This window comes from Scyliorhinus torazame, chromosome 5 (genome assembly GCF_047496885.1).
Source record: "Scyliorhinus torazame isolate Kashiwa2021f chromosome 5, sScyTor2.1, whole genome shotgun sequence".
Taxonomy (NCBI): Eukaryota; Metazoa; Chordata; class Chondrichthyes; order Carcharhiniformes; family Scyliorhinidae; genus Scyliorhinus; species Scyliorhinus torazame.
Genome location: NC_092711.1, coordinates 139,270,657 through 139,298,032, shown reverse-complemented (window position 1 = coordinate 139,298,032; position 27,376 = coordinate 139,270,657). Strand labels below are relative to the sequence as shown.

Sequence of the window (27,376 nt, the reverse complement as noted above, 5' to 3'; positions counted from 1 at the left end):
TACTTAAAGCTCTTCCCATAGTCAATGCATTGGAACATTCCCACTAAATTGTCTTGATGCTGTTCCTTTACGTTGATGCTTAATATTATTTGAAGCAGACCGAATAGACTAACATTTATCCTTCTGGGTTCAAAGGCCAATGATATGGAGGTTCTCATAATCTGACATTCAATTTTTGATATGACGTTTGGTGTGAGATTTGTCTGTAAATACTCTCCTTCTGATAGCCTATTAAAGGAGTTTACATAACTCATCACTGTCAGTACATAATAGAAATTCAGAACAGACAATTCTAGTTTCTATGGAATATTCTTTCCTCTCATTCCCCAAGATCTGTAAATCTCCATCCCACACACTCTCCCTCCATTCTCACTTTGCTGTATTCTCACTCTGCTGTATCTGATATTCATCCTCCCAATTCTCCTGAAGGTGCTGATTCAGGCTGATTGACAGATCCCTGCTCACTACTTCCAGTCCTGGGGACACAGGCCTGACAATCTTCCTGCAGGCTGCCAGACAGATGTACGTCTACAATACTGGACAGAAAATGTGTGTAATATACGGACTGGATTCACTTCCTTTCTGTTCAGTTGCTGCAAGTCACCAATGTCTTCCCAGAATGGGGAAAGGGGGAAAACATTGATTTCCTCCCAGATATTGTAGAGCAGGAAGTTTTGGTCCAACTTCCGCATTGTGACGTCACAAGGGTCCCCTGCCAGGATCAGCTAATAGGAATCACTGTGCTCCGAGGTGACGTCTCCGGGTTCCAGTGCGCAGGTCCGGCGCGGACTCGGGTATCCCACCCCCACCCGATGTCCCCGTCACCCTCATCCAGACAAGGTTTCCAGGCAACCGGCTGACGGCCAGAGCGAGAAGCCGCTCAGCGATCTTCCCCGGGACTGCGCATGTGCGGGTGAGAGCCCGCCCCCTGACCTTCAGGCTGAGGTGTTCACCAATGGGAAGATTGGAGGACCGGAAGGACTATCTTCGTTCAGCTCATCAGAGCGCGGACTTCCGGCGACTCAAAATGGCGATTCACACAGACTGAAATCCCCTCCTGTCTCCAGCACCTGTGAGTAAAACACTTTCTTTTCTCCCCCTTTCCATTTCTTTTCTCATTCTGACCTTCAATTGGTGACTTGCAGCAACTGAAGGGAAAGGAAGTGAATCCAGGGAGGGTGCAGACTCTGCAAAGCTTGGCCCAGGTCTCTCTCTCTCTCTTAAAGACATTGACATCCTTTGCTCCCTCAGCTTGACACATTTATTTGTCTGGCTAAAAGGATGCTCTCTTTCCCAATGTTCACAATTAAAGGCTGGTTTCCCCAGGAGATGGCTCACATTTAAGGGGACCGGAAAATCATTAAAAAAAATTCATTCATGGGGACAGCACGGTGGCTCAGTGGTTAGCCCTGCTGCCTCACGGCGCCGAGGTCCCAGGTTCGATACCGGCTCTGGGTCACTGTCTGTGTGGAGTTTGCACATTCTCCCCTTGTTTGTGTGGGTTTCGTCCCCACTACCCAAAGATGAGCAGTCTAGGTGGATTGGCCAAGCTAAATTGCCCCTTTATTGGAAAGAATGAATTGGGTACTCTAAATTTATCCAAAAAAAAGGGAAAACATTCATTCAGGGGGTGCAGTTGTCGCTCGTTTGGTCACCATTTTTTGCCGATTCCTCCAATTCAGAGGGCATTTAAGAGTCAACCACTGTATGGGTTGACTTAAGAAACACCAAGGAGCGAAATACATTCGTAGGGGTGGTACACAGACCCTCAAACGGCATTGGTAATGTTGGGAATAGCATTAGACAGGAATTCAGAGATGTATGCGATAAAGGAACATCTGAGATTATGGGTGACTTTAATCTGCATATAGATTGGGTGAGTCAAATTAGTCACTACAATAGAGAAAGAATTTCTGGAATGTACATGGGATGGTTTTCTGGACCAATATGTTGAGGAAGCAACAAGAAAACAGCCCATCTTGGACTGGGTGTTGTGCAATGAAAAAGGATTTGTTGGCAATCCAGTTATGAGAGAACCTTTGGGGATGTGTGCCCATAATATGATTGAATTCTTTATCAAGGACAATAGTGAGGTAGCTGATTCTGAGACTGGGGTCCTGGATCTCAATAAAGGTAACTATGAGGCATGGGTTGACTACGATGGACTGGGAAACATTACTGAAAGGAAGGACTGTGGACAGGCAATGGCAGCCATTCAAGGAATAAATAGGTGAACTCCAAAAGTTGTTTATTCTTATTTGACGCGAGAGTAGAAAGGGAGCTGTGGCCAAACCATAACTTGCAAGGGAAATTGGAGATAGTATTAGATTCAAAGAACAGGCATACAAATTAGCAAGGAAAAGCAACAGACCTGAGGATTGGGAACAGGTTAAAATTCAGCAAAGTCAGGTCAAGGGATTGATTAAAAAGGGGAAAATACAATATGAAAGTAAAATAGCAGGAAACAATAAAAGCTTACTGTAAAAATGTCTATAGGTATGTAAAGAGAAAAAGTCTGATAAAACCTAATGTAGGCCCCTTGCAGTCAGAAACGGGAGATTAATATCCCAGGCCCAAAACACTCATTCCAGGTTAAGCAGCGTTTCACTTGCACCTCTTTCAATGTGGTCTATTTCATTTGCTGCTCCCAATGTGGTCGTCTCTATATCGGAGCGATCAAACGTAGACTGGATAATCGCTTTGCTGAGCACCTTCGGTCTGTGCGCATTCGGGAACCGGACCTTCCCGTTTCTGGCCAGTTTAATACAAGACCCTGCTCCCATGCCCACATGTCTGTCCTTGGCCTGCTGCAATGTTCCAGTGAAGCTCAACACAATCTGGAGGAACAGCATCTCATCTTCCGATTAGGCACACTACAGCCTTCCAGTCTCAACATCGAATTCAACAACTTCAGATGATCAGCTCTACCCCACCTTGACCACTTTTTTGTTCCATTTTATTTTAACTGTCTTTTACCATTCATTTCTTTCTTGTCTTTCCTTATATATATTCCCCCCACTCTTTCCACCTATCTTATGCTCTCTTTACTTATCTTTTCTCACCTTTGCTTCCCTTCCCTCCCTTTTTCTCATTTTACCTCTCTCCCACCCAAGTCCCCCCACAGCTCCATCTGTCACAGATTTTAATTTCTCTGCTGTTTGGCCTTTCACACCTTTTATTCTTTCTGCGGGCTGCCATTAGCACTCTTTAGCCGTGGGTTCTGTGGCTGTGACTCTTCTTTCATTCCCTCACCGCTCAGTGCCATGTGGTTTTTCTTTCCACTCTGGGTTTGATTCGAAATGAAGGGGAGTGGCGATTCTAATGAACAGCCGGTGGTGTTGGTAAACGTGGATGCCCCAAATTGGGATGATGTGGGTTTTATGAGGGGGTTGCTGGCAGCGATCCCGGATTTGGCCACGCAGCAGTTGATCACTGGAGGAGATTATAACTGTGTCCCAGAGTCGAGGGTGGATAGGTCGAGCCCCAGGTCGATGGGTAGGGTGCGAATGGAAGGGAGCTGGGGGGGTTTATGGAGAGGATGGGTATGGTGGATCCATGGTGCTTTCAGAACCCAGAGGCAAGGGAATATTCCTTTTCACACGTCTATAAGGTGTATTCAAGGATTGATTACTTTGTAGTGAGTCGGGAGATTTTGGTTGGGGTGGAGGGGGCAGAGTACGCGGGGATAGTTATCTCGGACCATGCGCCCCACTAGCTGGAGATTCGGGTTCGATCGAGACGAGAGCAGAGACCGGGGTGGAGGTCTAATTTGGGGCTGTTGGCGGATGGAGGTTTATGTGATAAGGTGCAGGCAGCGAGTAAGGCGGATGTGGAATTGAATCAGAAAGTGGGGGTGTCGGCAGCCATTTTCTGGGAAGTACTGAAGGCAGTGGTCTGGGGGGAAATTATTTTGTTTAAGGCTCGTGCGGATAGGGAAAGGAGGGAGGAACATGACCGTCTAGTGAGCGAGATAGTGGAGGTGGATAGGGAGTATTTGAGGGTGCCCACTGCGGAGGGATTGCCGAGGAGGAAAAGGTTGCAGAGGCAGTTTGACAGGCTGACAACAGGGAGGGCAGTAGCGCAATTACGTACGGCAAGAGGGGTGCAATATGAGTATGGGGAGAAGGCGAGCCGCATGCTGGCGCACCAGCTGCGGAGGCAGGCCGCGTCCAGGGAAATATTGAAGACATGGACTGTGGCTGGGCATGTGGTGATGGAGCCTGGGAAGATAAAGTGTTTCGGGAGCACAACCTGGGACTTTAGGAGGGGGATATGGCGCGATTTCTGGACGAGCTGGAGTTTCCCCAGGTGAAGGAAGCAAAGAGGCAGGCGTTGGATGAGTCCCTGGGGCTGAGGGAGGTGCTGTGTATTATCAGGGGTATGAAGTCAGGGAAGGCCCCAGGGCCGCCTGGGTACCCGGCGTAATTTCATAAGGAATTTGCGACGGACCTGGCACCACATCTGTTGGGGGCGTTTAATGAAGCGCTGGCGAAGGGGGAGTCACCGGAGACGATGCCACCGGCAGTAATTAGACTAATCCCGGAAAAAGGGAAGGACCTGGTGGACTGTGGGTCATTTAGGCCCATATCTCGATTGAACACGGATGTGAAAGTATTGGCTAAGTTGTTGGCGGGGAGGATGGAGGAGTGTGTCCCGCGGGTGGTTGCAGAGGATCAAACAGGCATCGTGAAGGGCAGGCAGCACGCGGGTAATAACGGAGGTGGTGGTATCCATGGACGCGGAGAAGGCATTTGATCGGGTGGAGTGGTGGTACTTGTTCAAGGTTTCTGAAAGGTTTAGTTTTGGGCCGTGATATGTGGCATGGGTGCAGTTGCTGTCTGTGGCTCCAAGGGCGAGTGTGAGGACGTATAATATGAGTTTACGAAGTTTGGCTGAGGCTGGGGTGCCAGCTGTTGCTGTTGCAGTTTGCCCTGGCCATAGAGCCATTGGCGATGGCTCTTAGCGGGTCGGTGGTGTGGTGGAGGATTAATAGGGGGCCCGGTGTGCAGTCCACGGTGAAGATATGGGATCAGTTGAGGAGGCATTTTAGGCTGGAAGGGATGTTGGTGTTCACGCCGCTGTGTGAGAATTATGGGTTTGAACCAGGAGTGGTGGATAGTGTCTACAGGAAAAGGGGCTGGTCAAGGTGAGGGATCTGTATTTGGAGGAATGGTTCGCCTATCTAGAGGTGCTGAGGGCGAGCGTAGAGCTGCCGAGGGGGAGTGAGTTTGGGTATCTGCAGGTTAGGGACTTTGCACAAAAGGACTGGAGGGGGTTCCCTAGGTTGCTTGGATACAACCAGCTGGAGCGACTGCTGTTTCCGGATGTGGAAGGGGAGGGAAGAATCGGGGATCTGTGGCTGGGGGAGCAGTGAGGCGAGTGGGTGTTGAAGTTCAAGGAGAATGGGAAGCGGAGTTGGGAGGGGAGATCAATTGGGGAGTATGGAGTGAGGCACTGCAAAGGGTAAACGGGACCTCCTCTTGTGCAAGGATGAGCCTGATACAGTTTAAAGTGGTGGGTGCAAATAACTCGGATGAGAATGAGTGGATTCTTTCAGGAGGTAGCAGATGTGTGTGAGAGGTGTGGGCGGGGGCCAGCGAATCACGGGCACATGTTTTGCGGTTGTGTAAAATTGGGAAGATCCTGGGCGGGAGTGTTCGCGGTCTTAGCCAGGATAGTGGAGGAGGAGGTGGACCCGGACCCTTTGTTGACGATATTTGGGGTTTCATAGAAGCCGGGGCTCATGGAGAGGAGGAAAGATGATGTCGTGGCCTTCGCCTCTCTGATTGCACGGCGGTGAATTTTACTGGAGTGGCGGTCGGCATCGCCATCGGGGGTAGCGGCTTGGTTGGGTGACCTGTACGACTTCCTGCGGTTGGAGAAGATAAAGTATGAGTTCAGGGGCTCTGCAGAGGGTTTGAGAAAAGGTGGGGGGTGGTAAAGGGAAACAATTTGTATAGTTGATTGCTGGGAAGTATGTTTCCCGGGCTGTTTATTTGCTGTAACCTGTTTTAATACATGTTTGTAATAAAATACATTTAAAAAAACGTTTCTATGTATTGCTGTGGATCTGGAGTCACATGTAGGCCGGGCCAGGTAAGGACGGCAGATTTCCTACCCTGAATGACATGAGCGAACCAGTTGGGTTTTTACGACAATCGGCAATGGTTCCATGGTCATCATCAGACTGTTAATTCCAGACTTTTACTGAAATCAAATTGCACCATCTGCTGTGGTGGGATTCGAACCCTGGTCCCCAGAGCATTGACAAAGCATCTGCTGTGACAAAGAGTCATCCAGACTCGAAACGTTAGCTCCCTTCTCTCCCCACAGATGCTGTCAGACCTGCTGCGATTGGCCAGTATTTTCTGTTTTTGTTTCAGATTCCAGCATCTGCGGTAATTTGCTTTTATCCCCAGAACATTATCCTGGATCTCTGGATTACTGAGCCAGTGATAATACCACTGCACCATGCACAGTGGCTAGCACTGTGCCGAAGATTCGGGTTCGATACCTGCCCCGGGCCACTGTCCTTGTGGAGTTTGCACATTCTCCCCGTGTCTGTGTGGGTCCCATCCCCCCACCCCCACCCCGCCTTTTGAAATTCTTTGCCTCCCGTTCCATCATTTAGATTGTCTGCCAGTTCCAGATTTCTCACATCCTCCTCCCACATAGGGTTCAGTATATTGCTCATTATCAGTTCAGTTATATACACAGGGGCCGGTTTAGCTCAGATGGCTGGACAGTAGGTTCGAGATGCAGAGCGACGCCAACAGCGTGGGTTCAATTCCCGTACTGGCTGAGGTTATTGATGAAGGCCCACTTTCTCAACCTTACCCCTCGCCTGAGGTGTGGTGATGGTCAGATTAAATCACCACCAGGCAGCTCTCCCCCGCAAAGGGGAAAGCAGCCTATGGTCATCTGGGACTATGGCGACTTTGCTATAGATACAAATGGAGAATACAAGCAGCCTGGACAAAGATTTTATAAAAATAGTTTTTATTCAAATTTTCACAAAATATCAACAAAATATAGAAAGAAAAGAACAACCCCCCCCCCCATATACATAAATAATAAATTAACAGCCTTCATCAACACAGAGGCAAATATACACGCCCCCTCATGAAAAACGAACCAACCCCCAAAAGCCCCCTCACCCCGGGTTGCTGCTGCTGACCATCTTCTACCATTCTGACAGGAAGTCTAGGAACGGTTGCCACCGCCTGAAGAGCCCTTTCACCGATCCCCTTAAGGCAAATTTTACCCCCTCCAATTTAATAAACCCCGCCATATCGCTGATCCAGGATTCCACGCTTGGGGGCCTCGCATCCTTCCACTGAAGGAGAATCCTTCGCCGGGCTACCAGGGACGCAAAGGCCAGAATACCGGCCTCTTTCGCCTCCTGCACTCCCGGCTCCTCTGCCACCCCAAATATTGCGAGCCCCCAGCCCAACTTGACCCTGGATCCTACCACCCTCGACACCGTCCTCGCTACACCCTTCCAAAAATCCTCCAGCGCTGGGCACGCCCAGAACATGTGGGTGTGGTTTGCTGGGCTCCCTGAGCACCTAACACACCTGTCCTCGCACCCAAAGAACCGGCTTATCCTTGTCCCGATCATGTGTGCTCTGTGCAGCACCTTAAACTGTATGAGGCTGAGCCTCACGCAAGAGGAGGAAGAGTTCACTCTCCCCAGGGCACCCGCTCACATCCCCTTGCCAATCTCCTCACCCAACTCCTCCTCCCACTTACCCTTGGCTCCTCCACCGAGGCCTCCTCCTCCTCCTGCATCAACTGATACGTTGCCGAGATACTCCCCTCCCCAACCCACACCCCCGACAGCACCCTGTCCTGGACCCTGCGTGGCGGCAACAGTGGGAACTCCACCACCTGCCGCCGAACAAACGCCCTTACCTGCATATCTCTGAAGGTGTTCCCCGGGGGGAGCCCGAACTTCTCCTCCAGCTCACCCAGGCTCGCGAACTTCCCGTCCAAAACAGGTCCCCCATCCTTCTAAAACCTGCCCTGTGCCAGCTCAGGAACCCTCCATCCATCCTCCCCGGGATATACCGGTGGTTCCCCCGAATTGGGGATCACACCGAGGCCCCCACCTCCCCCTGTGACGTCTCCATTGCCCCCAGATTTTGAGGGTAGCCGCCACCACCGGGCTTGTGGTATACCTAGTTGGAAGAAGCGGTAGCGGCGCCGTCACCAGTGCCTCCAGGCTCGTGCCCACACAGGACGCCATCTCCAGCCTCTTCCATGCCGCCTCATCCCCTTCCATCACCCACTTACGCACAATCGCCACGTTGGCGGCCCAATAATACCCACAGAGGTTAGGCAGCGCCAACCCCCCCTATCCCTGCACCTCTCCAGGAACACCCTTCTCACCCTTGGGGTCTTCTGTGCCCACACAAACCCTATAACGCTCCTGTTAACCCACCTGAAGAAGGCCTTAGGGATCAGGATGGGGAGGCATTGGAACAGGAACAAAAACCTCGGGAGCACCGTCATTTTAACTGACTGCACCCTACTTGCCAGGGAGAGTGGCAGCATATCCCACCTCTTAAACTCCTCCTGCATCTGCTCCACCAGCCTCGTGAAGTTAAGCTTATGTAGGACCCCCCAGCTCCTAGCCACCTGGACCCCCAGGTACCTGAAACTCCTCTCTGCCCTTTTTAGCGGGAGCTCACCAATCCCCCTCGCCTGGTCCCCTGGGTGCACCACGAACAACTCGCTCTTCCCCATATTATGCTTGTACCCGGAGAAATCTCCAAACTCCCGAAGGATCCTCGTCACCTCCGGCATTCCCCCACCGGTTCCGCCAGATATAGCAGCAAATCATCCGCAGATAGCGACACCCGATGCTCCTCCCCCTCCTCCAGTTCCTCGACTCCCTCAACGCCATGGCCAGGGGTTCAGTCGCCAGCGCAAAGAGCAGGGGGGACGGGGACACCCCTGCCACGTCCCCTGGTGTAGCCGGAAATACTCTGACCTCCTTCTGTTCGTGGCCACACTCGCCACAGGGGCCTCATATTGCAGCCTCACCCACCTGACGAACCCCTCCCCGAACCCGAATCTTTTCAACACCTCCCACAGGTACCCCCATTCCACCCTATCAAAGACCTTCTCCGCATCCATCGCCGCCACGATCTCCGCCTCCCCTACCGTCGCCGGCATCATTATAACATTCAAGATCCTCCGTACATTAGTATTCAACTGCCTCCCTTTCACGGACCCCGTCTGATCCTCGCGTATGACCTGCGGCACACAGTCCTCTATCCTCATGGCCAAAGTCTTTGCCAGAAACTTTGCATCTACATTTAGGAGTGAGATCGGCCTATATGACTGGACAAAAATTTTAAGGTCTCTCTGTCTGGGACCTGAAACAGTGACCATGGATCTGTTGCTCAAATTAAATCGTACCTTAACAAGAATTGGGAGGGTATATATTGGGTGGATTGAGTGTTGGATGAGTTTTGGGAAGGAGAGAGGATCGAATGTTCATGGAAACTATAATTGTCTGATCTGAATTTCTATCCTGTACTGACAGTGATGATTTTGTAAACTCCTTTTACAGGATCTCAGAAGGTGAGAATTTACAGACAGAAATCTCAAAGCAAACTTCAACATCCGACAGCATCACTCAATTCATCGGGACTTGAACATCATCATAATTAAATCTAGAAGGAGAAATGTTTGTCTGTTCTGTCTGCTTCAGAATGCTTTAAACCTCCGTGTGACTGGAAAAGCACCGAGACACACACACCCGAGTGAGAGTGTTCCAGAGCACTGACTGTGGAAAGAGCTTTAACCAGTGACACAGCCTGAAAAACATTGCACCGTTCACAGTGGGAGAGACCGTACACGTGTTCTCTGTGTGGACGAGGCCTCAACTGGGCAGTGAACCAGGAGAGACACAAGGACACCCGCACCATGGAGAAACCGTGGAAATGTGGGGACTGTGAGAAGAGATTCAGAGCCCCATCACAACTGGAAGCTCATCGACGCATTCACACTAAGGAGAGGCCATTCACCTGCTCTCAGTGTGAGAAGGGATTCACTCGGTTATCCAGCCTGCGGACACACCAGCGAGTTCACACTGGGGAGAGGCTGTTCACCTGCTCTCAGTGTGGGAAGCGATTCACTCGGTCATCCCACCTGCAAATACACCAGCGAGTTCATACTGGGGAGAGGCCGTTCACCTGCTCCCAGTGTGGGAAGCGATTCACGCGGTTGTGTAACCTGCAGGGACACAAGCGCGTGCACACAGGGGTGAGGCCCTTCACCTGCTCTGTGTGTGGGACAGGATTCGCTCGGTTGTGCAACCTGCAGACACACCAGCGAGTCCACACCGGGGAGAGGCCATTCACCTGCTCCCAGTGTGGAAAGGGATTCAGTGAGTTATCCAACCTGCGGGTACACCAGCGAGTCCACACCGGGGAGAGGCCCTTCACCTGCTCGGACTGTGGGAAGAGATTCTCTAATTCAACCAACCTGGTGACACACCAGCGAGTTCACACCAAGGAGAGACCATTCACCTGCTCAGTGTGTGGGAAGAAATTCAGCGATTCATCCACCCGGCTGACACACCAGCGCACTCACAGTAAGGAGAAGCCGTTCACCTGCTCAGAGTGTGGGAAGGGATTTACTCGGTCAACCTACCTGCTCAAACACCAGCAGGTTCACATCGGGAAGAGGCGGTGATACAATCTCTTATTTTATCTTCACATAAGAGTCACAGGTCCAGTTACTTTGAGGTGTCTAAAAATACAACTTTATTTGCTAATCATTCACCTTGATTCTCTTCAATAAAAAAACTAAATCAAAACTTAGATCCAATAATACATCAAAACATAATAACGGAGTTAAACAAAAACATAAGAAAATATTATAAAATCCATAGGTGGTTCGGAATTTCTTCAAGCACAAGTTCAGAACAAAGCTTTAATTATGAAGCCTTATTCTTAAAGAAATCCTGATCAATGGTCTAATCCCTCATTTACTCTCATTGGTTTCTAATTCTCAGCTGAAGCTTCCTGATTTATTCAAATAACTGTCTGTCACTTCGAAAATAATTTGTTATCCAAGCATTGGTCATTACTTAAGATTTACTAATGTCCATCAAATTAATTAAATGTCTACGTGCCCCTGTCACGTGTACCAATCACGTGTACCAATCCGACAACGATAAGGTGCTTGCATTAACCTTGCTGTTACTCAGGCTCAATATACATTTTCATGACAGAATGTATTTAGGAACAATGGTTTATTACTTACAAGGGGCTTTGATGCAACTTTTCATGAAACATTATTAGATTCCAGCTTAGCAGTCTTATTTATTATCTGAAATAATGACTATCTTTCCACAGTAGCCTTGTGGACATTCCATCGGGCAGCACGGTAGCATTGTGGTTAGCACAATTGCTTCACAACTCCAGGATCCCATGTTCGATTCCGGCTTGGGTCACTGCCTGTGCGGAGTCTGCACATCCTCCCCGTGTGTGCGTGGGTTTCATCCGGGTGCTCCAGTTTCTCCCACAGTCCAAAGATGTGCAGGTTAGGTGGATTGGCCATGATAAATTGCCCTTAGTGTCCAAAATTGCCCTTAGTGTTGGGTTGGGTGGCGTTACTGGGTTATGGGGATAGGGTGGAGGTGTTGACCTTGGGTAGGGTGCTCTTTCCAAGAGCCAGTGCAGACTCGATGGGCCGAATGGCCTCCTTCTGCACTGTAAATTCTATGATGTAAATTCTCTGTCTGTGCACTGAATTAAGAAATGTACTGCATCAATTCTTAAAGGCACCAATAAATCATTAAAGCAATGAATCAATAAATCAGTAAATTTCTGGCCGTTCATCTGCTGTGTGGTTGTGATAGATCTGTACTTTGGTCAATATATCTTATGTGTCGCCGCACGATATATTACTCGACAGAACTAACTTAAAACTGAGCTTCATGCGTGAAGTAAATCCAAGCTTTATTCAGTCAGTATTGCAGATGTCTCTGATCAGGTCAGTTTGTTTGCAAATACAGAGTTTTTAAAAGTTTGTTTTGTCCAAGCAAGTACAGATGACTGAGTTAAATTCAATACAAATTACAGCTCTTGATGTTTTCTTCAAGTTAAAATACACGATACAGAGAAGTTGAAAATAGACAAAATGGCAGCTTTCAGAGCAAAGCGCAGGAAATAGTTAAAGACAGAAAGTAAGATGATTCCGGAATAAGTTGCTCAAAATCGGCACCTATTTTTAAGGTAATTGCTATTGCTACTGTTTTGTCCCCTTTCTGTCTGTGATTGGGTCATAATAATTCTAGTTCATTTTATTCGATAGAAATGGCTGTCCGTCACATTTTTAGTATGGTGTGACTGTAACATCTCGTTCCCACCACACTTTATCAGTTCTCATGACCACTGAACGAGGAACTTTGCCCAGATTCACATACCAACGAATGTGTAACAAATGTGTGTGTCTGGAGTTTTAATCGGATCATTCTCATGCTATTCCACTGTTTTCACTGCCAGTCTGTGTGAACCATTTTGATCCTGAATCACTTTATAAAGCCATTTTGATTTTGAACCATTTCTTCCTTTTAAACTTATTATATATTAAAACTAGATTTCTATCAATGTGGGAAGGGTTTCCCCTGTTATCCACCCTGCGCAGCTACCAGCGAGTTCACAAGTGGTGACAGGGGTTGGGCTCTGCTGTTATTGCTGCTGTTAATCACACCCAGGACTGAACCATGTCCATTCTGACACTTGGTGAAGTGGGAGGGTCAGAGGGTTTCTCTCTGCTGGACTCAGTGAGGGGGCTGAGGAGATTTACGAGAACGGCACCAGGGATGAGGGACTTCAGTTAGTTGGAGAGACCGGAGCAGCTGAAATTGTTCTCTTCAGACCACAGGGTCATTCGGGAAGGGAAGGAGGCCATTCAGCCCATTGATCCCATGCTGGCTCTCTGTGGAGCAAACCGGTCAGTCCCATTTCCCTCAAGTGCCCATCCAAATTTCATTTTGAAATTGTTCAGGGTGTCTGCTTCCACCATCCTCACGGGCAGCGAGTTCCAGGTCACTCCCTGTGTACCTCCCCCCACACCCGCATCTTTCTGTTTTCATTCTTCATGGGATGTGGTGTTTCTGGCCGGGCCCAGCATTTGTTGTCCGTCCCTAATTGCCACTTTAGGTTGTGGGTGAGGCACCTTTTTGAACTGCTGCAGTCTGTGTGGTGTAGGTGACACCCCGGTAACACCCACAGTGCTGTCTGGGAGGGACCCAGAACTGGACTCAATATTCTAGTTGTGGCCTAACCAGCAGAACTTTCCTCCTTTTTGTTCTCAATCCCTCTATTTCTGAAGCCCAAGATCCCATTTGCTCTGAACAGAAATATCAGAATAAAAGCAAATTGTGAATGCTGGAATCTGAAATGAAAGAGAAAATGCTGGAGAAACTCAGCAGGTCTGGCAGCATCTGTCGGGAGAGGACGGCCTCTCCCTGGTGTGAATTTACTGGTGTGCTACAAGGTGGGTGACTGAGTGAATCGCTTCCCACACTCAGGTGGAACGGCCTCTTCCTTCTGTGACCTCCCTGATGAGCTACGAGGTTGGATGACTGCATGAATTCCTTCTGAACCTGTTGGTGTGCCACTAGGTCGGATGACTTGTGTGAATCCCATCCACTACTGAGAGCAGGTGAATGGCCTCTCCCCATTATGAACAATCTTCTGTGACACTAGATTGGATGACTGAGTGAATCCCGTCTCACACTCCGAGAAGGTGAACGGTCTCTCCCTGCTGTGCCCCGAGGTGGGATGGCTGACAGAATCCCTACCCACATTTGAGAGCAGGTGAATGGCTTCTCCCCAGTGTGACTTCGTCGATCAGTTTCCAGTGCAGATTATTTCCAGAAGCCTTTCCCAGTCCTCACATTTGCAGTTTCTCCATGGTGTGACGATCAGTTGAAGACTCGCCTACACACACACACACACACACGCGCGCGCGCACACAGCAAATTTATGTTCCCTCCCCGCTGTGAATGATGATTCTTTTTCAGCCAATGTAACTACTTAAAGCTCTTCCCATAGTCAATGCACTGGAACATTCCCACTGAATTGTCCAGTTTGTCTTGATGCTGTTCCTTCACGTTGATGCTTAATATTATTTGAAGCAGACCGAATAGATTAACATTCTGGGTTCAAAGGCCAATGATATGGAGGTTCTCATAATCTGACATTCAATTTTTGATATGACGTTTGGTGTGAGATTTGTCTGTAAATACTCTCCTTCTGATAGCCTATTAAAGGAGTTTACATAACTCATCACTGTCAGTCCATAATAGAAATTCAGAACAGACAATTCTAGTTTCTATGGAATATTCTTCTCTCTCATTCCCCAAGATCTGTAAATCTCCATCCCACACACTCTCTCTCCATTCTCACTCTGCTGTATCTGATATTCACCCTCCCAATTCTCCTGAAGGCTGATTCAGGCTGATTGACAGATCCCTGCTCACTGCTTCCTGTCCTGGACACACGGCCTGACAATCTTCCTGCAGGCTGCCAGACAGATGTACGTCTACAATACTGGACAGAAAATGTGTGTAATATATGGACTGGATTCACTTCCTTTCTGTTCAGTTGCTGCAAGTCACCAATGTCTTCCCAGAATGGGGAAAGGGGGAAACATTGATTTCCTCCCAGATATTGTAGAGCAGGAAGTTTTGGTCCAACTTCCGCATTGTGACGTCACAAGGGGCCCCTGCCAGGATCAGCTAATAGGAATCACTGTGCTCCGAGGTGACGTCTCCGGGTTCCAGTGCGCAGGCCCGGCGCGGACTCGGTTATCCCTCCCCCACCCGATGTCCCCGTCACCCTCATCCAGACAAGGTTTCCAGGCAACCGGCTGACGGCCAGAGCGAGAAGCCGCTCAGCGATCTTCCCCGAGACTGCGCATGTGCGGGTGAGAGCCCGCCCCCTGACCTTCAGGCTGAGGTGTTCACCAATGGGAAGATTGGAGGACCGGAAGGACTATCTTCGTTCAGCTCATCAGAGCGCGGACTTCCGGCGACTCAAAATGGCGATTCACACAGACTGAAATCCCCTCCTGTCTCCAGCACCTGTGAGTAAAACACTTTCTTTTCTCCCCCTTTACATTTCTTTTCTCATTCTCACCTTCAATTGGTCACTTGCAGCAACTGTACGGTAGCATTGTGGATAGCACAATTGCTTCACAGCTCCAGGGTCCCAGGTTCGATTCCGGCTTGGGTCACTGTCTGTGCGGAGTCTGCACGTTCTCCCCGTGTGTGCGTGGGTTTCCTCCGGGTGCTCCGGTTTCCTCCCACAGTCCAAAGATGTGCAGGTTAGGTGGATTGGCCATGATAAATTGCCATAGTGTCCAAAATTGCCCTGAGTGTAGGGTGGGGTTACTGGGTTATGGGGATAGCGTGGAGGTGTTGACCTTGGGTAGGGTGCTCTTTCCAAGAGCCGGTGCAGACTCGATGGGCCGAATGGCCTCCTTCTGCACTGTAAATTCTATGAAACTGAAGGGATAGGAAGTGAATCCAGGGAGGGTGCAGACTCTGGAAAGCTTGGCCCAGGTCTCTCTCTCTCTCTCTTAAAGACATTGACATCCTTTGCTCCCTCAGCTTGACACATTTATTTGTCTGGCTAAAAGGATGGTCTCTTTCCCAATGTTCACAATTAAAGGGCTGCTTTCCCCAGGAGATGGCTGACATTTAAGGGGACCGGAAAATCATTTCAAAAAATTCATTCATGGGGGCAGCACGGTGGTGCAGTGGTTAGCACTGCTGCCTCACGGCGCCGAGGTCCCAGGTTCGATCCCGGCTATGGGTCACTGACTGTGTGGAGTTTGCACATTCTCCCCGTGTCTGCGTGGGTTTCACCCCCACAACCCAAAGATGTGCAGGGGAGGTGGATTGGCCACTCTAAATTGCCCCTTTATTGGAAAGAATGAATTGGGTACTCTAAATTTATCAAAAAAAGGGGGAAAAATTCATTCATGGGATGCAGTTGTCGCTCGTTTGGTCAGTATTTATTGCCTATTCCTCCAATTCAGAGGGCATTTAAGAGTCAACCACTGTATGGGTTGAGTTAAGAAACACCAAGGGGCGAAATACATTCGTAGGGGTGGTACACAGACCCTCAAACGGCATTGGTAATGTTGGGAATAGCATTAGACAGGAATTCAGAGATATAGAACATATAGAACAATACAGCGCAGTACAGGCCCTTCGGCCCACGATGTTGCACCAAAACAAAAGCCATCTAACCTACACTATACCATTATCATCCATATGTTTATCCAATAAACTTTTAAATGCCCTCAATGTTGGCGAGTTCACTACTGTAGCAGGTAGGGCATTCCACGGCCTCACTATATGCGATAAAGGAACATCTGAGATTATGGGTGACTTTAATCTGCATATAGATTGGGTGAGTCAAATTAGTCACTACAACAGAGAAAGAATTTCTGGAATGTACATGGGATGGTTTTCTGGACCAATATGTTGAGGAAGCAACAAGAAAATAGCCCATCTTGGACTGGGTGTTGTGCAATGAAAAAGGATTTGTTGGCATTCTAGTTATGAGAGAACCTTTGGGGATGCGTGCCCATAATATGATAGAATTCTTTATCAAGGAGAATAGTGAGGTCGCTGATTCTGAGACTGGGGTCCTGGATCTCAATAAAGGTAACTATGAGGCATGGGTTGACTATGATGGACTGGGAAACATTACTGAAAGGAAAGACTGTGGACAGGCAATGGCAGCCATTCAAGGAATGAATAGGTAAACTCCAAAAGTGGTTTATTCTTATTTGACGCGAGAGTAGAAAGGGAGTTGTGGCCAAACCATAGCTTGCAAGGGAAATTCAAGATAGTATTAGATTCAAAGAAGAGGCATACAAATTAGCAAGGGATTGATTAAGAAGGGGAAAATACAATATGAAAGTAAAATAGCAGGAAACAATAAAAGCTTACTATAACAATGTCTATAGGTATGTAAAGAGAAAAAGTCTGATAAAGGCCCCTTGCAGTCAGAAACGGGGGATTAACATCCCAGGTCCAAAACACTCATTCCAGGTTAAGCAGTGTTTCACTTGCACCTCTTTCAATTTGGTCTATTTCATTTGCTGCTCCCAATGTGATCGTCTCTATATCGGAGCGATCAAACGTAGACTGGATAATCACTTTGCTGAGCACCTTCGGTCTGTGCGCATTCGGGAACCGGACCTTCCCGTTTCTGGCCAGTTTAACAGAAGACCCTGCTCCCATGCCCACATGTCTGTCCTTGGCCTGCTGCAATGTTCCAGTGAAGCTCAACACAATCTGGAGGAACAGCACCCCATCTTCCAGTTAGGCACACTACAGCCTTCCAGTCTCAACATCGAATTCAACAACTTCAGATGATTAGCCCTACCCCACCTTGACCACTTTTTCATTCCATTTTATTTTAACTGTCTTTTACCATTCATTTCTTTCTTGTCTTTCCTTATATATATTTTCCCCCCACTCTTTCCACCTATGAAATGCTCCCTTTACTTACCTTTTCTCACCTTTGCTTCCCTTCCCCCCCTTTTCTCATTTTACCTCTCTCCCACCCATGTCCCCCCACAGCTCCATCTGTCACAGATTTTAATTTCTCTGCTGTTGCCTTTCACATCTTTTATTCTCTCTGGAGGCTGCCATTCGCACTCTTTAGCCGTGGGTTCTGTGGCTGTGACTCTTCTTTCATTCCCTCACCGCTCAGTGCCATGTGGTTTTTCTTTCCACTCGGGGTTTGATTCGGAATCGAGGGGAGTGGCGATTTTAATGAACAGCCGGTGGTGTTGGTAAACGTGGATGCCCCAAATTGGGATGATGTGGGTTTTATGAGGGGGTTGCTGGCAGCGATCCCGGATTTGGCCACGCAGCAGTTGATCACTGGAGGAGATTTTAACTGTGTCCCAGAGTCAAGGGTGGATAGGTCGAGCTCCAGGTCGATGGGTAGGGTACGAATGGAAGGGAGCTGGGGGGTTTATGAAGAGGATGGGTATGGTGGATCCATGGTGCTTTCAGAACCCAGAGGCAAGGGAATATTCCTTTTCACACGTCTATAAGGTGTATTCAAGGATTGATTACTTTGTAGTGAGTCGGGTGATTTTGGTTGGGGTGGAGGGGGCAGAATATGTGGGAATAGTTATCTCGGACCATGTGCCCACTGGCTGGAGATTTTGGTTCGATTGGGTCAAGAGCAGAGACCGGGGTGGAGGTCTGATTCGGGGCTGTTGGCGGATGGAGGTTTATGTGAAAAGGTGCAGGCAGCGAGTAAGGCGGATGTGGAGTTGAATCAGAAAGTGAAGGTGTCGGCAACCATTTTCTGGGAAGTACTGAAGGTAGTGGTCTGGGGGGAAATTATTTTGTTTAAGGCTCGTGCGGATAGGGAAAGGAGGGAGGAACATGACCGTCTAGTGAGCGAGATAGTGGAGGTGGATAGGGAGTATTCGAGGGTGCCCACTGCGGAGGGATTGGCGAGGAGGAAAAGGTTGCAGAGGCAGTTTGACAGGCTGACAACGGGGAGGGCAGTAGCACAATTACGTAAGGCAAGAGGGGTGCAATATGAGTATGGGGAGAAGGCGAGCCGCATGCTGGCGCACCAGCTGCAGAGGCAGGCCGCGTCCAGGGAAATATTGAAGACATGGACTGCGGCTGGGCATGTGGTGATGGAGCCTGGGAAGATAAAGTGTTTCGGGAGTACTACCTGGGACTTTTGGAGGGGGATATGGGGCGATTTCTGGACGAGTTGGAGTTTCCCCAAGTGAATGAAGCAAAGCCAGGTGTTGGAGGAGCCCCTGGGGCTGAGAGAGGTGCTGTATATTATCAGGGGTATGAAGTCAGGGAAGGCCCCAGGGCCGCCTGGGTACCCGGCGTAATTTCATAAGGAATTTGCGATGGACCTGGCACCTCACCTGTTGGGGGCATTTAATGAAGCGCTGGTGAAGGGGGAGTTAACGGAGACGATGACACAGGCAGTAATTAGACTAATCCCGGAAAAAGGGAAGGACCCGGTGGACTGTGGGTCATATAGGCCCATATCACTATTGAACACAGATGTGAAAGTATTGGCTAAGTTGTTGGCGGGGAAGATGGAGGAGTGTGTCCCGTGGGTGGTTGTTGAGGAACAAACGGGTGTAGTGAAGGGCAGGCAGCTCGCAAGTAATACCGGAGGTGGTGGTATCCATGGACACATAGAAGGCATTTGATCGGGTGCAGTGGTGGTACTTGTTCAAGGTTTCTGCAAGGTTTAGATTTGGGCCGTGATTTGTGGCATGATGTGCAGTTGCTGGATGTGGCGCCAAGGGCGAGTGTGAGGACGTATAATATGAGTTTGCGAAGTTTGGCTTAGGCTGGGGTGCCAGCTGTCGCCGTTGCTGTTTGCCCTGGCCATAGAGCCATTGGCGATGGCTCTTAGCGGGTCGGTGGTGTGGTGGAGGATTAATAGGGGGCCCGGTGTTCAGTCCACGGTGAAGATATGGGATCAGTTAAGGAGACACTTTAGGCTGGAAGGGATGGCGGTGTTAATGCCGCTTTGCGAGAATTGTGGGTTTGAGCCACGAGTGGTGGATAGTGTACACAGGAAAAGGGTCTGGTAAAGGTGAGGGATCTGTATTTGGAGGAAGGGTTCGCCTATCTAGAGGTGCTGAGGGCAAGCGTAGAGCTGCCAAGGGTGAGTGAGTTTTGGTATCTGCAGGTTAGGGGACTTTGCACAAAAGGACTGGAGGGGGTTCCCCAGGTTGCTTGGATACCACCAGCTGGAGCGACTGCTGTTTCCGGATGTGGAAGGGGAGGGAAGAATCGGGGATCTGTGGCTGGGGGAGCAGTGAGGCGAGTGGGTGTTGAAATTCAAGGAGAAATGGGAAGCGGAGTTGGGAGGGGAGATCAATTGGGTAGTATGGAGTGAGTCACTGCAAAGGGCAAACGGGACCTCCTCTTGTGCAAGGATGAGCCTGATACAGTTTAAGGTGATGGGTGCAAATAACTCGGATGAGAATGGGTGGGTTCTTTCAGGGGGCAGCAGATGAGTGTGAGAGGTGTGGGCGGGGGCCAGCGAATCACCTCCACATGTTTTGGGGTTGTGTAAAATTGGGAAGATTCTGGGCGGGAGTGTTCGCGGTCTTAGCCAGGATAGTGGAGGAGGAAGTGGACCCGGACCCTTTGGTGGCGATATTTGGGGTTTCAGAGAAGCCGGGGCTCATGGAGAGGAGGAAAGACGATGTTGTGGCCTTCGCCTCTCTGATTGCACGGCGGCGAATTTTACTGGAGTGGCGGTCGGCATCGCCACCGGGGGTAGTGGCTTGGTTGGGTGACCTGTACGACTTCCTGTGGTTGGAGAAGATAAAGTATGAGTTCAGGGGCTCTGCAGAGGGGTTTGAGAAGAGTGAGGCGAGGTATGGGAAAACGTTGTACAAACTGTATAGTTGATTGCTGGGAAGTATGTTTCCCGGGCTGTTTATTTGCTGTAACCTGTTTTAATACATGTTTGTAATAAAATACATTAAAAAAACATTTCTGTGTATTGCTGTGGACCTGGGGTCACATGTAGGCCGGACCAGGTAAGGACGGCAGATTTCCTTCCCTGAATGACATGAGCGAACCAGTTGGGTTTTTACGACAATCGGCAATGGTTCCATGGTCATCATCAGACTGTTAATTCCAGACTTTTACTGAATTCAAATTGCACCATCTGCTGTGGTGGGATTCGAACCCTGGTCCCCAGAGCATTTACAAAGCATCTGCTGTGACAAAGAGTCATCCAGACTCGAAACGTTAGCTCCCTTCTCTCCCCACAGATGCTGTCAGACCTGCTGCGATTGGCCAGTATTTTCTGTTTTTGTTTCAGATTCCAGCATCTGCAGTAATTTGCTTTTATCCCCAGAACATTATCCTGGATCTCTGGATTACTGAGCCAGTGATAATACCACTGCACCATGCGCAGTGGCTAGCACTGTGCCGAAGATTCGGGTTCGATACCTGCCCCGGGCCACTGTCCTTGTGGAGTTTGCACATTCTCCCCGTATCTGTGTGGGTCCCATCCACCGCCCCCCCACCCCCACCCCCGCCTTTTGAAATTCTTTGCCTCCCCTTCCATCATTTAGATTGTCTGTCTGTTCCAGATTTCTCACATCCTCCTCTCACATAGGGTTCAGTATATTGCTCATTATCAGTTCAGTTATATACACTGGGCCCGGTTTAGCTCAGATGGCTGGACAGTTGGTTCGAGATGCAGAGCGACGCCAACAGCGTGGGTTCAATTCCCGTACTGGCTGAGGTTATTGATGAAGGCCCACTTTCTCAACCTTACCCACGCCTGAGGTGTGGTGATGGTCAGATTAAATCACCACCAGGCAGCTCTCCCCCGCAAAGGGGAAAGCAGCCGATGGTCATCCGGGACTATGGCGACTTTGCTATAGATACAAATGGAGAATACAAGCAGCCTGGACAAAGATTTTAAGGTCTTTCTGTCTCGGACATGAAACAGTGACCATGGATCTGTTGCTCAAATTAAATTGTACCTTGACAAGAATTGGGAGGGTATATATTGGGTGGATTGAGTGTTGGATGAGTTTTGGGAAGGAGAGAGGATCGAATGTTCACAGAAACTAGAATTGTCTGTTCTGAATGTCTATCCTGTACTGACAGTGATGATTTTGTAAACTCCTTTTACAGGATCTCAGAAGGTGAGAATTTACAGACAGAAATCTCAAAGCAAACTTCACGTCAACATCCGACAGCGTCGCTCAATTCATCGGGACTGGAATATCATCGGCCTTTAAATCTAGAAGGAGAAATATTTGTCTGTTCTGTCTGCTTCAGAATGCTTTAAACATCAGTGTGACTGGAAAAGCACCGAGACACACACACCCGAGTGAGAGTGTTCCAGAGCACTGACTGTGGAAAGAGCTTCAACCAGGAACACAGCCTGAAAAAACATTGCACCGTTCACACTGGGAGAGATCGTACACGTGTTCTGTGTGAGGACGAGGCCTCAATTGGGCGGTGAACCTGGAGAGACACGAGGACACCCGCACCATGGAGAAACCGTGGAAATGTGGGGACTGTGAGAAGAGATTCAGATCCCCATCACAACTGGAAGCTCATCGACGCAGTCACACTGGGGAGAGGCCGTTCACCTGCTCTCGGTGTGGGAAGGGATTCACTCGGTTATCCAGCCTGCAGAGACACCAGCGAGTTCACACTGGGGAGAGGCCGTTCACCTGCTCTCAGTGTGGGAAGGGATTCACTCAGTCATTTCACCTGCAAATACACCAGCGAGTTCACACCGGGGTGAGGCCCTTCACCTGCTCTGTGTGTGGGACAGGATTTGCTCGCTTGTGCAACCTGCAGACACACCAGCGATTCCACACTGGGGAGAGGCCATTCACCTGCTCCCAGTGTGGGAAGGGATTCAGTGAGTTATCCAACATGCGGGTACACGAGCGAGTCCACACCGGGGAGAGGCCTTTCACCTGCTCGGACTGTGGGAAGAAATTCTCTAAGTCATCCAACCTGGTGTCACACCAGCGAGTTCACACTGGGGAGAGACCATTCACCTGCTCTGTGTGTGGCAAGAGATTCAGTGATTCATCCTCCCGACTGACACACCAGCGAATTCACAGTAGGGAGAAGCCATTCACCTGCTCCGAGTGTGGAAAGGGATTCACTCGGTCAACCTACCTGCTCAAACACCAGCAGGTTCACATCGGGAAGAGGCTGTGATACGATCTCTTATTCTATCTTCAAATAAGAGTCACAGGCCTGGTTGATTGGAGGAGTTCAAAAATACAACTTTATTTGCGAATCATTCACCTTGATTCTCTTAAATAAAAAAGCTAAATCAAAACTTTAGGTAAAATAATACATCAAAACATATAAAGTGACTTAGAAAATCAATACATGGTTCAGAATTTCTTCAAGCGTTAAGTTCAGAATAAAGCTTTAATCATGAAGCCTTATTCTTCAAGAAATCCTGATCAATGGTCTAATCCCTCATTTACTCTCATTGGTTTCTAATTCTCAGCTGAAGCTTCCTGATTTATTCAAATAACTGTTTATCACTTCGAAAATGATTTATTATCCAAGCATTGGTCATTACTTAAGATTTACGAATCTCCGTCAAATTAGTTAAATGCCTACGTGCCCCCACCATGTGTACCAATCCTACAAATCATAGAATTTACAGTGCAGGAGGCCATTCGGCCCAATTTTGGACACCAAGGGCAATTTATCATGGCCAATCCATCTAACCTGCACATCTTTGGACTGTGGGAGGAAACCCACGCACACACTGGGAGGATGTGCAGACTCCGCACAGACAGTGATCCAAGCCGGAATCGAACCTGGGACCCTGGCGCTGTGAAGCAATTGTGCTATCCACAATGCTACCGTGCTGCCTGATTATAAGGTGCTTGCATTAACCTTGGTGTTGCTAAGGCTTTGATTCATTTTCATTCCAGAATGTGTTGGGGAACAATGGTTTATTCATTACAAGGGGCTTTTCTGCAACTTTTCATGAAACAATGTTAGATTCCAGCTGAGCAGTTCTTATTTATTATCTGAAACAATGACTATCTTTCCACATTAGCCTTGTCGATATTCCATTCTCTGTCTGTGCGCTGATTTCAGAAATGTACTGCATCAATTCTTAAAGGCACCAATAAATCATTAAAACAATAAATCAGTGAATCAATAAATCCGTGAATCAATAAATCAGTAAATATCAGGCCGTTCATCTGCTGTGTGTGTGGGAAGGGTTTTCCCTGTTATCCACCCTGTGCAGCTACCAGCGAGTTCACAAGTGGTGACAGGGGTTGGACTCTGCTGTTATTGCTGCTGTTAATCACACCCAGGACTGAACCATGTCCATTCTGACACTTGGTGAAGTGGGAGGGTCAGAGGGTTTCTCTCTGCTGGACTCAGTGAGGGGCTGAGGAGATTTACAAGAACGGCACCAGGGATGAGGGACTTCAGTTAGTTGGAGATACCGGAGCAGCTGAAATTGTTCTCCTCGGACCATAGAGTCATTCGGGAAGGGAAGGAGGCCATTCAGCCCATTGATCCCATGCTGGCTCTCTGTGGAGCAAACCGGTCAGTCCCATTTCCCTCAAGTGCCCATCCAAATTTCAATCTGAAATTGTTCAGGGTGTCTGCTTCACGGGCAGCGAGTTCCAGGTCATTACCACTCACTGTGTACCTCCCCCCAGCATTTGTTGTCCATCCCTAATTGCCGCTTTAGGTTGTGGGTGAGGCACCTTCTTGAACTGCTGCAGTCTGTGTGGTGTCGGTGACACCCCAGTAACACCCACAGTGCTGTCTGGGAGGGAGGTCCAGGATTGGGACCCAGCCACAGTGAAGAACAGTGATATATATATATATCGTGCTAAAGCTTAAATGTGTGTCCCCCTCGTCTGTGTCCCATCAGCTAATGGGAGCAGCTTTTCTTTGTCTTGTCCACCTATATCCAATCTCCCCTCAACCTCCTTTGCTCCAAAGTGAACAAGCCCGGCTTCTCCGTCTGAGCCTTGTGGTTAAAATCCCTCCTCCAGAGAACCACTGAACCATCGAAAAGTTACAGCCCAGAAAGAGGCCATTCGGCCCATCTTGTCCATACCAGCCCGAGAAACCCAGGTGCCCTTTCTAATCCCAGCTTCCTGCATCCGGCCCGTAGCCCTGTAGCTTATACCCCTGGATCTCAAACAACAATGGGTCAGAGTACAGGGGGGAGATGGAGAACTTAGTAGCATGGTGTAACATCAACAATCTCTTCCTCAATGTCAGCAAAACGAAGGAGCTGGTCCTCGACTTCAGGAAGCGAAGTATCGTCCACACCCCTGTGCATCAATGGTGACGAGGTGGAGATGTTTGACAGCTTCAAATTCCTAGGTGTGCAAATCATCAACAATCTGTCCTGGTCCATGCACGTCGACGTTACAACCAAGAAAGCACAACAGCGCGTACACTTCCTCAGAAAAGTAAGGAAACTCGGCCTGTTCACATTGACTCTTACCAATATTTACAGATGCACCTCTGGCTGCATCACAGCCTGGCATTCCAACTGCTCGGCCCAAGACCATAAGAAACAAAGTAAATCGTGTAATAAGCTGTGCACAAGGGACACGTTTAAAATTATCAAGCATATCATGTTGTGTAAGCACAGTTGCATTTCGACATAGGACAGTTTAAAATTATGATGCAGATCATGTATTGTAAGACACCGTTACATTTGTATGTAAATGTATAACAGTTCCAGAGTAAGGGGAATGTGTTGATGTGCCTGTGCACAGTTCTGGACATAGTTATATATGCGACCTCCAACCAGCTGGTGGCGATAGACATCCATCATGTGACTCGAGACGTGGTATTCAGACGTACAAGAGATAGTTGCACGTAGCTGCAGGAGAATTCACTGAATTCATTTATTAGTCATTGTCTTAATTGTAGTTTGTTAGTTTTCTTTCTGCATGTTTGTCAATAAATCAACTTTCCAGTGAAAGAACTAGATGTTCTGTGTACATCATTACCACGGCCATAACACAGAACACAACAACTTTTAGTTTGAAATTTGGTTTTCTTTTAAGTGTAAGATAAATGTAAATTCTGGATCTGATAAAAATACCCTCAGGGAATTCGCAATCACAAGGTGTGGCCCATGATGACTGAAGAAGTCAAAGCTGGAAGGGTAAGATCTGTAAAAGGGCAGCTGGGCTCCTTTAGCTGGAGACCCGGAGACATCGGGTCTGACAATTACTGTCCTGTCTTTGTTACAGAGGTGAATTCTTCATGCAGACCTCAGGGTCGAAAGGTTTGGCTTTGAAGCTAAAAGTCGATTAATTTAAACATCTGCTGGACATCCCAACGAGTCTGTGTTACCGTGGGGATAAGTGATTCAGGGTGGAGCCTTGTTTGGAATTCTGGGTGTTTCTTATAGAAAGCAGGCAGTCTGCAGTTAGCTTGGAAGCAGCCAGCTGTGGGAGCAGGAGCTGTGAACCGGCTGTGGGAGCAGGAGCTGTGAACCAGCTGTGGGAGCAGGAGCTGTGAACCAGCTGTGGGAGCAGGAGCTGTGAACCAGCTGTGGGAGCAGGAGCAGTGAACCGGCTGTGGGAGCAGGAGCAGTGAACCGGCTGTGGGAGCAGGAGCTGCGAACCGGCTGTGGGAGCAGGAGCTGTGAACCAGCTGTGGGACCCAGGAGCTGTGAACCGGCTGTGAACCAGCTGTGGGACCCAGGAGCTGTGAATCGGCTGTGGGAGCAGGAGCTGTGAACCAGCTGTGGGACCCAGGAGCTGTGAACCAGCTGTGGGACCCAGGAGCTGTGAACCAGCTGTGGGAGCAGGAGCTGTGAACCGGCTGTGGGAGCAGGAGCTGTGAACCGGCTGTGGGAGCAGGAGCTGTGAACCGGCTGTGGGAGCAGGAGCTGTGAACCGACTGTGGGAGCAGCAGCTGTGAACCGGCTGTGGGACCCAGGAGCTGTGAACCGGCTGTGGGACCCAGGAGCTGCGAACCAGCTGTGGGAGCAGAAGCTGCGAACCGGCTGTGGGAGCAGGAGCTGTGAACCAGCTGTGGGAGCAGGAGCTGTGTACCAGCTGTGGGAGCAGGAGCTGTGAACCAGCTGTGGGAGCAGGAGCTGTAAACCGGCTGTGGGAGCAGGAGCTGTGAACCGGCTGTGGGAGCAGGAGCTGTGAACCGGCTGTGGGACCCAGGAGCTGCGAACCAGCTGTGGGAGCAGGAGCTGTGAACCAGCTGTGGGACCAGGAGCTGTGAACCAGCTGTGGGAGCAGGAGCTGTGAACCAGCTGTGGGAGCAGGAGCTGTGAAACGGCTGTGGGACCCAGGAGCTGCGAACCAGCTGTGGGAGCAGAAGCTGCGAGCCGGCTGTGGGACCAGGAGCTGTGAACCGGCTGTGGGAACAGGAGCTGTGAACCGGCTGTGGGAGCAGGAGCTGTGAACCGGCTGTGGGACCAGGAGCTGTGAACCGGCTGTGGGAACAGGAGCTGTGAACCGGCTGTGGGAGCAGGAGCTGTGAACCGGCTGTGGGAGCAGGAGCTGTGAACCGGCTGTGGGAGCAGGAGCTGTGAACCAGCTGTGGGAGCAGGAGCTGTGAACCAGCTGTGGGAGCAGGAGCTGTGAACCAGCTGTGGGAGCAGGAGCTGTGAACCAGCTGTGGGAGCAGGAGCTGCGAACCGGCTGTGGGAGCAGAAGCTGCGAACCGGCTGTGGGAGCAGGAGCTGTGAACCGGCTGTGGGAGCAGGAGCTGTGAACCGGCTGTGGGACCCAGGAGCTGTGAACCGGCTGTGGGACCCAGGAGCTGTGAACCGGCTGTGGGAGCAGGAGC

The 27,376-nt window shown here is 49.4% G+C and overlaps 2 protein-coding genes across 2 annotated transcripts in view; both read left to right on the top strand.

The window, feature by feature from the left end:
* LOC140417938 (uncharacterized) overlaps window positions 1-27,376 on the top strand; it is a 68,604-nt gene that overhangs the window by 15,899 nt on the left and 25,329 nt on the right. The window contains exons 3-4 of the mRNA XM_072501371.1: window positions 475-553; window positions 9,832-10,703. Of these exons, the coding sequence (XP_072357472.1) occupies window positions 475-553; window positions 9,832-10,703 (951 nt within the window). The remainder of the gene's footprint in view (window positions 1-474; window positions 554-9,831; window positions 10,704-27,376) is intronic.
* Window positions 10,706-25,544, top strand: LOC140421892 (uncharacterized). Its single transcript, XM_072506860.1, has 2 exons — window positions 10,706-15,114; window positions 21,719-25,544. Exon 2 carries the CDS (start codon window positions 22,082-22,084, stop codon window positions 22,766-22,768), a length of 687 nt encoding a protein of 228 aa, XP_072362961.1. The 5' UTR covers window positions 10,706-15,114; window positions 21,719-22,081; the 3' UTR covers window positions 22,769-25,544.